Source organism: Oryctolagus cuniculus, chromosome 9 (genome assembly GCF_051225735.1).
Source record: "Oryctolagus cuniculus isolate XC-2025 breed Fujian yellow rabbit chromosome 9, ASM5122573v1, whole genome shotgun sequence".
NCBI lineage: Eukaryota > Metazoa > Chordata > Mammalia > Lagomorpha > Leporidae > Oryctolagus > Oryctolagus cuniculus.
This window is the reverse complement of record NC_142875.1, coordinates 100,898,146-100,909,369: the sequence shown is the minus strand read 5'-3', so window position 1 is coordinate 100,909,369 and position 11,224 is coordinate 100,898,146. Positions and strand designations below refer to the sequence as shown.

At 48.4% G+C, this 11,224-nt stretch overlaps 1 protein-coding gene and 1 pseudogene across 1 annotated transcript; one reads left to right on the top strand and one right to left on the bottom strand.

Annotated features, from left to right (window-relative positions):
• Window positions 1-2,864: 2,864 nt before the first annotated feature.
• Window positions 2,865-6,342, bottom strand: LOC103349050 (zinc finger protein 628 pseudogene; annotated as a pseudogene).
• A 64-nt stretch (window positions 6,343-6,406) lies between these two features.
• On the top strand, window positions 6,407-10,699 carry LOC138843649 (alpha-2-macroglobulin). The gene is made up of 5 exons (XM_089303746.1): window positions 6,407-6,934; window positions 7,734-7,802; window positions 8,687-8,789; window positions 9,251-9,292; window positions 9,633-10,699. The coding sequence occupies exons 1-5, from the start codon at window positions 6,740-6,742 to the stop codon at window positions 9,647-9,649; spliced, it is 426 nt and encodes a 141-aa protein (XP_089159872.1). The 5' UTR covers window positions 6,407-6,739; the 3' UTR covers window positions 9,650-10,699.
• Window positions 10,700-11,224: the final 525 nt, after the last annotated feature.

Below are 11,224 nucleotides of genomic sequence, written 5' to 3'. Positions count from 1 at the left end.
TGTTTTACATAATGACTGTACTAACTTGACTCCTCAGCAACAGTTTGTAAGTGTTCCTTTTCTGCCATATCCACACCACAACTAGTTGCTGCTGTCTTTTTAATAGTAGCCAACATAAGTGGACTGAAGTGGCAGCTCCCTGCTGTTTGGTCTGCTTTGCCTTCATGACTAGTGGTACTGAATTTTTTTCCAATACCTGTTGACTTTTTGTAAGTCTTCTTTTGAAGATTCTCTATTTCCTTTTTGTTTTTGGTGTAGAGTTGTTTGCATCTTATATATGTAGGATATTAACCCTTTTTCAGATGTGTAGTTTGAAAATATTTTCTTCCCTTGTATAGGTTTTTTCTTCAGACTGTTGATTCTTGCCTTTACTTTATTGTTTGATGTGATCCCATTTTTCTGTTTTGCTTTTGTTTCATTTGATTTTGGGGTCTTATCCAACAAATCCTTGTGCATTGCAGTATCCCATAGCATTTAACTTAGTTATTTGAACAGTTTATTATTTTCAGGATTTACACTTCAGTCTCTAGTGCTTTTTAATTGATTTCTAACGTGATGGGAGACAAGGGAGTCCAGGTTCCTTCTGCATGTCGATATCCTCTTCTCCTGGTAGCTGTTATTAAAGTGATGGCTTCCACCTGTGTATTCTGTTATCACCTTTGTTAAGTCTATACTAAAAAAGCAATTTACAGATTCAACGAGATCCCAATCAAAATATCAATGACATTATTCTCAGATATAGAAAAAATTGCTAAAAATCATATGGAAACTCAAGAGATCTGAGATAGCTAAAGCCATCTTTTTTTTTAATCTTTTTTTTTTTTGGACAGGCAGAGTGGACAGTGAGAGAGAGAGACAGAGAGAAAGGTCTTCCTTTGCCGTTGGTTCACCCTCCAATGGCCGCCGCGGCCGGCGTGCTGCGGCCGGAGCACCGCGTTGATCCGATGGCAGGAGCCAGGTTCTTCCCATGGGGTGCAGGGCCCAAGGACTCGGGCCATCCTCCACTGCACTCCCTGGCCACAGCAGAGAGCTGGCCTGGAAGAGGAGCGACCGGGACAGAATCCGGCACCCCAACTGGGACTAGAACCTGGTGTGCCGGCGCCACAAGGCGGAGATTTAGCCTAGTGAGCCAAGGCACTGGCCTAAAGCCATCTTAAACAACAGAACAAAACGTGGCATCACAATACCAGGTTTGAAGACATACTACAGGACTGTTATAATCAAACAGCCTGGTACTGGAACAGAAGTGGGCATGATTTTACTTCTCCTTTCCTCTGAGAAATCCAGTGATCCTTCTTTTGAACTCCTTTTCAGGCACTTAATCAATCTCTTTGTTTTCACACTCTAATATTGAAGTGTTGTTGTCTTTGCCTTTGAGGGAGTCATGTTGTCTTCCTTGTTATCATTTGTAGTATTTCAGCTTTTATTTTAGGCATTTGTGAAAAACTTGTTGGTTTTCTCCACTGATGCATTTTATCTTTGACCTATGCCTCTGTGGCTTAGTGGAGTGTCTACCCCTGGTCAGTGCTCAAGGATGAGGCAAGAATCCCAGGTGACATGCACATTAGGCATGCTAGATCTCTTCTGTTGTCAGCAGGGGGAGAATGTGATCCCATCTGCTAGGGTAATCACAACCTCACCTTCTCTCTTCCATGGTGGTCAGTGCCCAAGTTCAGCCCACCTTGGTATGACCCTCATCCATGCTGGTGCATGAACTACAGACAGGATCTGTGCAGTCTTCAGTGGAAGCATAATCCCTCTGTGTTGACCTCCCATGGGCAGTTAGGGAGCTCTGAGCTTCTGGTGCCAGACTCAGTGATTTCCCAGAAACCCAGTGACCCTGCCCCCACATCCTACTGTGAAGTCACAGATCTCCTACAGTCACAGTGAGCGATGCTCTCACAGTCTTGGGTTGCAGAGAATCCTTTCTTGGTCCTACCATCCTCCCAGTCCCTGGAGGGAACACAGCCATTCCCAGAATCTGCTACCAGCAGGTGCCTTGCCTTGTGAACCCCAGAGTCTGTGATAGGTAAGAATGTGTGAGCACCTCACAGTCCTACTTGGCTGCTCAGCCTCAACCCTCCTGGCCACACTCAAATTCAGTGGGAAATGCAGATTTTCCCCTCTGGTAAAATCCCCTGATTGCATCCTCGAAAGCCTCCACTGCCTTTATGTATTTGAAAGGTAGAGTTACACAGAGAGAAAGGAGAGGCAGAGAGAGAGAGAGAGAGAGAGAGAGAGAGAGGAGAGAGGAGAGAGGAGAGAGGAGAGAGGAGAGAGGAGAGAGGAGAGAGGAGAGAGGAGAGAGGAGAGAGGAGAGAGGAGAGAGGAGAGAGGGAGAGGTCTCCATTTCCTGGTTCACTCCCTAGTTCTCTGCAAAGGCTGGAACTGTGCCGATCCATAGTCAGGAGCAAGGAGCTTTTTCTGGATCTCCCAGGTGGGTGCAGAGGCCCAAGAACTCAGGCCATCTTCTACTGCTTTCTCAGGCCAAAGCAGAGAGCTGGATCAGAAGTGGAGCAGCCAGTCATGAACTGGCACCTGTGGGTGACAGTACTGCAGGCAGCAGTTTTACCTGCTATGCCACTGCAGTGGCCCCCATTTGTATTTCATCCTCTGAAAAATACCTGTTCTTATCCATTGCCCACTAGTGAGCAGGATTGTTTGTTTTGTTGTTCTTAAGTTTCTGGAGCTTGGCATATATCCTGAATATTAATCCTTTCTTGGATGCATGATTTGGGATTCTTTTCTCCCATTCTGTTGGTTTCTTCTCTTTGCTTTTATTTGCTGTGCTTCTGTAGTCTTTCCAAGAAATCTTTCTTTAGGGCAGTGTCTTACAGCATTTCTTCTATGTTTTCCTGCAGAAATTTGGTGGTTTCATGGAGCCAGCACTGTGGTATAGTGGGTAAAGCTGCCGCCTGCAGTGCCAGCATCCCATATGGGCACCAGTTCGAGTCCTGGCTGTTACACTTTCAATCCAGCTCTCTGCTATGGCTTGGGAAAGCAGTAGAAGATGGCCCAAGTCTTTGAGTCCCTGCACTCGCATGGAAGACCCGGAAGAAGCTCTTGGCACTTGGCTACAGATCTATGCAGCTCCGGCCATTGTGGCCAATTGGGAATGATCCAGTGGATGGAAGGCCTCTCTTTCTCTCTGCCTCACCTTCTTTCTCTGTGTAACTCTGAATTTCAAGTACATAAATAAATCTTAAAAAAATATAAAAGATATTTAGTGGTTTCAGGTGTTTAGATTCTTGATCTATGAGTTGATTTTTGTTTAGGATATAAGGTAGGGGTCTTGTTTCATACTTTTGCATTGAGAAATCTATTTTCCCATTACCATTTTATTAATACTTTACTCATTTGAAAGTCAGAGAGAAGGAGTGGCAGAAAGAGAGAGAGAGAAAGAAAGAAAGGGAGAGAGGTATTCCATTCACTCATTCACTCCCTAGTTGGCTGAAACTGCACCTATCCGAAGCCAAGAGCCAGGATCTTCTTCCGAGTCTCCCACATGGTATAGGGGCCCAAGGACTTGGGTCATCTTTCACTGCTTTTCCAGGCCATAGCAGAGAGCTGGATCAGAAGTTCAGCAGCTGGAACTTGAACCGGTGCCCATATGGGATGGCGGCACTGCAGACAGCAGCTTAAACCACTTCGCCACAGCGCTGGCCCTCCCACCACCTTTTGATGAAGAGACTTTCCTTTCTCCAGGGAATTATTTTAGGTCATTTGCTAGTGATTAGTTGGTTATAGATACATGGGTTAATTTCTGTTATGTTCCATTGGTCTATGTCTGTTTGGGGGCCAGTGCCGGACTGTTTCGATGATAACAACCCAGTAGTATATCTTGAAATCTGGTATTGTGGTACCTCCAGTATTGATTATTGCTTAAGTGTGCTTTAGCTCTTTGGGATCATATGTGTCTCCATATGAATTTTAGTGTCTATTTTTTTTTAGCTTTGTGAAGAAAGTCATTGGCATTTTTTTATTTTTTATTTTTTTAAACTTTTATTTAAAATGAGATTACTCTAAGTTAAAGCAAACAAACTCATGAAAAATAGAATGGGAATTGAACCTTAAATTATGGGTAACTTTCCAGTTTAGGATATTTAATTATTTTTATTTTTATTTTTTTATTTTTAGAAATCCGCGATCCTTATTAACCAAGACTGGCCCACAGATCCTGCAGTGTGTAGGTGGGGTCTGCGTGAGGCAGGTGCGGGCACCCGTGGGGCCTCAAAACATGTACACCAGCTGGATGGAGGTCAGGGTCTGCAGGATCTGGATGGAGGGCAGGACCTGCGGGGTCAGACGCCAGCCCAGCTCCTGTGGGGACCACTTGTTCCATCTGGGCCGGGGAGCAGCTGGGAGCCCGCCAGGGGCAGCAACAGGGTCAGGCAGCAGCGGCAGAGGGGCCAGGAGCTGCAGCATAGCAGCGCCTCCCCTGGTGCTGCTGCTCTCCAACAGCTCGCTGGCTAGGGCGCTGAGGATGATAAGAAGCTTCTGCCAGGGCGTGCCGGGGGCGGGCGGCTCGCTGAGGCCAGGGACAAGGGTCTCAACCTCCTGCACACACAGCCGGGCCTGCTCCCGGTTGACTCTGCTCAGCACTAGCACGCCCTGCAGCCCCTCGTCCATCTGCAGCATCTCGAAAAGGACGTCCTGCACCACCCCCATGCTGGCCTCCGCGTCCCCCGCCTTCCCAGGGCCTGGGCCCCTGAGCACCTTCTCTGCGGCTCCACCTGCACCACCAGCAGGTTGGGGGCCTCAGTTGTCACAGTTGCCCCGCTGGAACCCGAGAGCTGGCCCGCCACGGGCTGCAGCTGCACCGTGGTCACTTCCTGGGCCACCTGCAGCTGGACCTCACTCACTTCCTGCGGCCCTGCCTCCCCGCCTCCTAGGTTCTGCAGCACAATCAGACTCTGCCCTCCCGCACCAGCGCCTGCAAAGCCCCCTCCCTGTCCCCCTAGACCTCCAGGGCCTGGCAGCCACATGACTCCCGCCCCCTGACCAGCTTTCCCCACTGCCCGCTCAGACGGCCTCCCGCGGCCGCACCGGGCCCCAGCGCCGTCGGAGGGCAGCAGGATGAGCTTGGGGGGTGCGGGCGGGGCCGGGGTGTGAGGGGCTGCAGGCTGCTGGGGATCAGCGGGAGGCTCTGGGCGGTCTGCACTAGGAGAAATGTCTGAGAGTTGGGAGCTGCTGGGCCCGGGGCCGGGGCCAGGGCCGCGCTCTCCCCACCCCCCGCCACCTCCAGGGAGAGCGTGGCTTGGAGGTTGGGGAGCACGTGCACGTCCTGCGTGGCTAGCGGGGCCCAGGCGGCGGCCAGCGGGGCAGGCGCATGCAGGCCGGCCGCTGGGGCTGCGGCGTCCGCAGCGCCGCCAGGGGCGTGCGTCCGCATGTGCCGCTGCAGGTAGGCGGCCATGAAGAAGCCGCGGCCGCACACAGGGCAGGCAAAGGGGCGCTCGCCCGTGTGCACGCGCTGGTGCTGCCGCAGGTTGGAGGTCTGGGCGAAGCTCTTGCCACAGACGCCGCAGGCGTGGGGGCACTCGCCCGTGTGCACGTGGTGGTGGCGCCGCAGCCACGACGTGTTGCGGAAGGCCTTGCCGCACTCCCCTCATGCATAGGGGCGCTCGCCCGAGTGCAGCCGCAGGTGGTACTGGTAGTGGGACAGCCACTTGAAGGTGAGGCCGCACTGGCCGCAGGTGAAGGCGCGCAGCCCCGTGTGCACGCACTGGTGGTTGGCCAGCAGGGAGGAGCGCTTGAAGGCCTTGCCGCACTCTGCGCACTTGTAGGGGCGCTCCGCAGAGGCCGGGACAGGCGGGGCCAGCGACGGCGGGGCGGGGCGGCGGGAACCAGCGGCTCCTGGGGGCAGGTGGCCTCGGCCGCCTCGGCCTGCGGGGGCGGCCGCGCGGCCGCCGCCTCCTCCACGTGGCACTGCGGGTGCGCCGGGAGGCTGGCCAGCTGCGGGAAGGCGCCATCACAGCTGCCACAGCGGAAGGCCTGCCCACCTGCCAGCCCGTGGCTGTGCTGGTGGCAGGAGAGGCCGACCACCGTCCGGAAGGGCTTCCCGCGGGGCAGGCAGGCAAAGCCGGGCGCGGCGAAGGGCGCGGGCTGTGGCAGAGAGGACCCGGGGGCCAGCGACGCCAGAGGGTCGGCCTTGGGCTGCTCACGGGGCGTGTCCTGGGGCCTGGGGCATGGCTGGTGCTCCAGCAGCAGCTCCTCGCTGCCGAAGCCCTGATTGCAGCCATGGCAGCGGTACACCAGCTCCACCTTGGTCTCAGTGGCCGCCAGAAACAACTCGGGCACCAGGGGCCGGGGCGGCGGCGGGGGTCGGGGGGCGCGGGCGGGCTGGGCGGCTATAGGTAGTCCTTGGTCACCAGGACTTTGCCAGCGCGAAGCTCTTGTCGCAGACGCCGCAGGCCTAAGGGCGCTCGCCCGTGTGCTGCCACAGGTGGTACTGCTAGTGGGACAACCACTTGAAGGCCAGGCTGCATTGGCCGCAGGTGAAGGCGCGGAGCCACATGTACACACTGCGGTGGATCTGCAGCAGGGACGAGCCCTTGAAGGCCTTGGGGCAGTCTGGGCACTTGTAGGGCCACTCGCCCGTGTGCGTGTGCTGGTGGTGCAGCAGCCACGAGGACCAGCAGAACGACTTGCTGAACTCCACACACCCATACTGGGCTGCGGGAGCGGCGGGGACTCGGGGCCTCGCTTCTCACCGGACCCGTCCACAGTGGAGGCAGGCGCCATGTCCCCAGGGAGCCGACCATCGCACCTGTGGCCCCGACCCAGGGAACCAGGGCGGGGAGCCCCATGGCCTTCCCGCGGGGGCCTACGGAAAGGGGGCGCCCCGGCAGCGGCCTGTAGGACCCCAAAAGCGGTGTCCTCTTGTGACGATCCCAGAAACACAGACTCCGGACCAGATGATGCAATAGAACAGGAGGTAATTTTATTTCATTTGTACAAATGGGCCCTCTACTGCTGCAAGCAGCAAGCAAGCGAGAGGAGCCCCGAGCAGCTATCTCACACAGCTTTTAAAGGGCAAAACCACAAAATTAACATATTATAGGCTGGCGTAAGTTCATTGGATAATTTTCAGTAGCGGGCCTTGTATGGCAGTCTAAAAGTGGTAATGTCGGTGGAAAAGTACTAGGTCAAAGGGATACATTAGGGGAGGGGGTTTCTAGGAGAGAGGAATAGGTTGCTACGTGCCTTGCAGCTTTCTTTGTTAACCTTGAGCAAGCGTAGGGAAGGGGCTTATCTACAAGGCAGGTGTTTTGTGTATCTCTGGTTAGTAGCTGACTGCTTTCTCTGTGAACCGGTTTACTCCCCATTTCCCAAGGCCGTCTCTGGAACGGTTTGTCTCAGGAGCCCCATTTTTTTATGGTGGCTCTTGGCTCCTTTCAGGCCATGTGGGACTGGGGGCCAAGGAGGGGGACGGGGGCGTGCTGCTTCTCGGCGGCCCCCATCACAAGGCACCCTGATTTATTTTTTCTTCAGACAATCCACTTCACACCTAGGTCATGTGCCATACCAATATTAAACCTTTCAATCAAATTGCTCTTTATTTTTAATTTTACTACATTACCTCTTTGCTTGCAAAAGGTAAACAAGGTAATTTGAAGGAATTATATCCCCAGGCGCATGTTGGTAAGAAGAAAATCTGCTTTTCTATGGATCCTCCAGATGTTTTGTAAGTGAATGTTATTTATTAATACTTGTGGTGTCTGAATTGTCTTCAGCTCGAAAGATCTGACCATGTGAACCAGACAGAAGTGAGCACCAACCATGTCTTGATTTACCTGGATAAGGTGAGAGCCCTGACAGTATAGTCACAAAACCTCTGTGTGAGAATCCCTCTCACGAGTCACCTGGAACTCGATGAATGCATTGAGGAGACCTCTCCTCCATGCTAGAAACTTGGGATTTCCAATATTAATTCCAATGAATGTTCTCCTCTCATTTTATATATTTACACCTTGGTAAAATGACTTATAATAATGGGATGTAAATATTTCTAAGACCCTTGAGCAAGAAATTCTCCACAAAATGTGCTCATGATATCCACAGTTACTTTGAAGATACTAATCAATGTGGGGAAGTAACCACTGTGACTAGTCAATTATTGTAACTGCAGCCCCCACCAATAATATGAAAGGTGTAATACTGTCAAGCTCACTAAGGACTTGGACCATAAAATACTAAGACCAGTCCACCAATAAACGTATCTGATCTTCTAGATACACATGGTATCATAGTTTATCCAAACATATATTGATTGGAATTATGGTTTGTAAATTTTACAAAACTGAAACAAAGCTGCAATGATCAACTTTTCATATATGTCTTTGAGTCTATGGAAGTATTTCTACAAGCTTCAGAAGTGAAATTGTACCAAATCTCTGGATAGTTAAAAATGAACACAGATAGGCAACCAATCAAAAGTATGTGTCATTAACTCTCTATGAATAGATAGGTATTGGTATTTATAGGGACATATGAGATATGTTAGTTAAGAAGTAAGTTGTTGGGGGGAATTTCTTATACACTCTGAGGGCTTTCTGTGTGATATAAGAACCTCACAGTAGACTATTAGTTGATAAAGTTCTTTTACCCAGACAGGTGAATACTTAAATTTGCTCAAAGAGAGAAGAAAGGTTCCAGGAAGATCATTTAATTCCCTTTTGCTTTCTAGGTATCAAACCAAACACTGAGCTTGTCCTTCACAGTTGTGCAAGAAATTCCAGTAATCGATCTGAAGCCAGCCATAGTGAAAGTCTATGATTACCAAGAGACAGGTGAGTAAGAGTGAATGTCACATGGCAATTAAATGCTGATCACAGAAATTGAATTTGAGAAGAGCATTGGGATTATTTATTGAATTAAATTCTCTTATCACTTCATTTTATCTCCATTAAGTGTGATTCTCCACTTTTGTCTTCTATATACAATGTAGAAATTACCTACACTGTAAATTTATCAACTACTGTAGGGCATTCAGTTTTCTTTTCATCAGATAAATTAACTGTAGGGAAACATAAGATTTAAATAAATATTACATCTGAACTATCAATCAAGAATAGGGACAAAATACATTGTGTTTGAAAGGACAATACAAAGCAGCAATCAGAGCATCAAGTGAAAGATGATAATGTTTCTGATACATTATACTTCTTTCCACAACAAAGATTCCTCCACTGGCCTGTATCCCACAGATGTCTGTTTTCCCTCTTAGATAACAATGGTTTTTGTCTTTTAGATAAGTTTGCAATTGCTGAGTACAATGCTCCTTGCAGCAAAGGTAAATGATTCCCATGCCCTCAAAATGCAGTCAGAATTTCTTGGCTTGTCCCCCACATCTCCTCTTCTCAAAATTTTGGTTAAATATGCTTCATAGACCTCAGGCTATTTGTACTGCATACAATTATAGAACAACACATGTATTGGAGAATACCAGTGATTCTGTCAAAATCTTAGAGGGTTCAGAGGGTCTCTTGGGTAATAATGTGCCATAGAGCTCACTTCCCACTAAACTATTGGGATTTCCTGAGTCACACTGTTACCTGGAACAAAGAGAAGGAATAGTCTTTGCTCACAGAAATGCAAGTCCATCTGAATTTTCTTTTCCTTCTCCACCACAGATGGAGAAAATGCTTGAAGGCCATATCAATGACAGGTGCTTGACTGGTATCCCTGTTCTCAAGACATGAGATAAAAAAGACATCAGAAAAAAAACTATTTTTGTATAAAAAGACTTAGGGTTGGGTTAATTTTATGAGTATAAAAATTAACTGAAAAATTGATCTCTGTAAGAATTAAGAATGGGAAATGAGGAGGGAGGAGAAGGAAGGCAGGAGTATGGGTGGGAGGCATGGTGGAGGAGAAGAATCATCATGTTCCCGAATCTGCATATATTAAATGCATGAAGTTGTATTCTTTAAACAAAATAAAATAGTAATAACAGACTTAATGAATAAACCTTTTTCTGATCAATCTTTATCACTGTTTGTTCAGTAAACCTTTTGCTTATATTTCCATATGATTCCCAATAGAATACTGAGATTAAATCACATAGCAACAAAGGCTGAGGGACATCAGAGGTAAAAACCAGGTGTGCTGTTCTGAGTAGGTGTCATGTAGGGGTTTCAGGAAAAGAAGAAAAGTATCGGATTATGTATGACAAAAGAACAAAAGTGGTTTTGATTATGGAACTTCTCACAGAAGAAGTCAGAGTGGATTTTTATGAGCAAATGAAAGACATGGCAAGGAAATATTTTGCACATTAAAAGGAAGAAATATATGAGTTTTTATATATTTGAAAATGCAGAGCAATAAAGAAGAGAGAGAGATCTTCCATCTGCTGCTTCACTCTGCAGATTGCCAACAACTGGAGCTGAGGCAGGCCAAAGCCAGGAGCCTAGAATTTGTTCTGGATTTCCCACATGGGCAGCAAGAACCCAAGTACTTGGGCTAACAACTGCTGCATCTCAGGATGTGCTTTAGCAGGAAGCTGGAATGGAAGCAGAATAGCTGATACTCAGACCTTGGCACTCAAACCTAAGATTCAGGGATCTCAAGTGGTATCTTAACTGCTATGTCAAATGCCCTGTCCTAGAAATACAAGGTAGATTATTTTGAGAGGCAGCATAACTAGTTGGTACTTGACCTAAACTGGGAGTTGTGTGCCTTAAGTGAACCAAAATTTGCCACTGACCAATATGGGTCTTCACCCTTGGGTCTCAGATTCAATAATGGATGACATACTCAAAGCAAGAAAGAATGTATGTGAGCAAAGCCAAATATGAGTTTTATATTGAAGCATCTTTCTCTGGAGTGAGGATGAAAGGATAGCTATGAAGTGAAGGAGATATTCAGATGCAGAAATCAGCCCTCTCACAGGATCTAGTATCGTCATCTCTAGTGTCTTCTGTCTTTCTCTCTCTTTCTTGTTTTGAGATACTTTATTTTCCTTGCAGTAACTGTGGATGGGGAGAAAGCAGTTTCCATTAAGTGGAAGGGGAGAAAGAAGTTTCAGGAGAGTTTGCAGAAGTTCTAGGGAGGGGTTAGGATAGGAGGGTTCAGAGTCAAGATATTCTCTGGGGGCAGTCCTAGGAGCCCTAGTCTTCTTTTGGCACCAAAAGGATAATTAATATTCAATTTAACAGAAGGCAAGTGTGAGCAACATAAACTGAGAATTCAAAAGGACTTTGAAGTTCAAGCAATGCTCAGTTCT

Bases quoted from the DNA above. Each gene is read 5' to 3' on its own strand.
- LOC138843649 (XM_089303746.1), top strand. From the start codon at position 6,740: ATGTCCCCAGGGAGCCGACCATCGCACCTGTGGCCCCGACCCAGGGAA. The intron at 7,803-8,686 runs GTGAGAGCCCTG...TTTGCTTTCTAG, and splicing joins TCTTGATTTACCTGGATAAG to GTATCAAACCAAACACTGAG. The intron at 8,790-9,250 runs GTGAGTAAGAGT...TTTGTCTTTTAG, and splicing joins CTATGATTACCAAGAGACAG to ATAAGTTTGCAATTGCTGAG.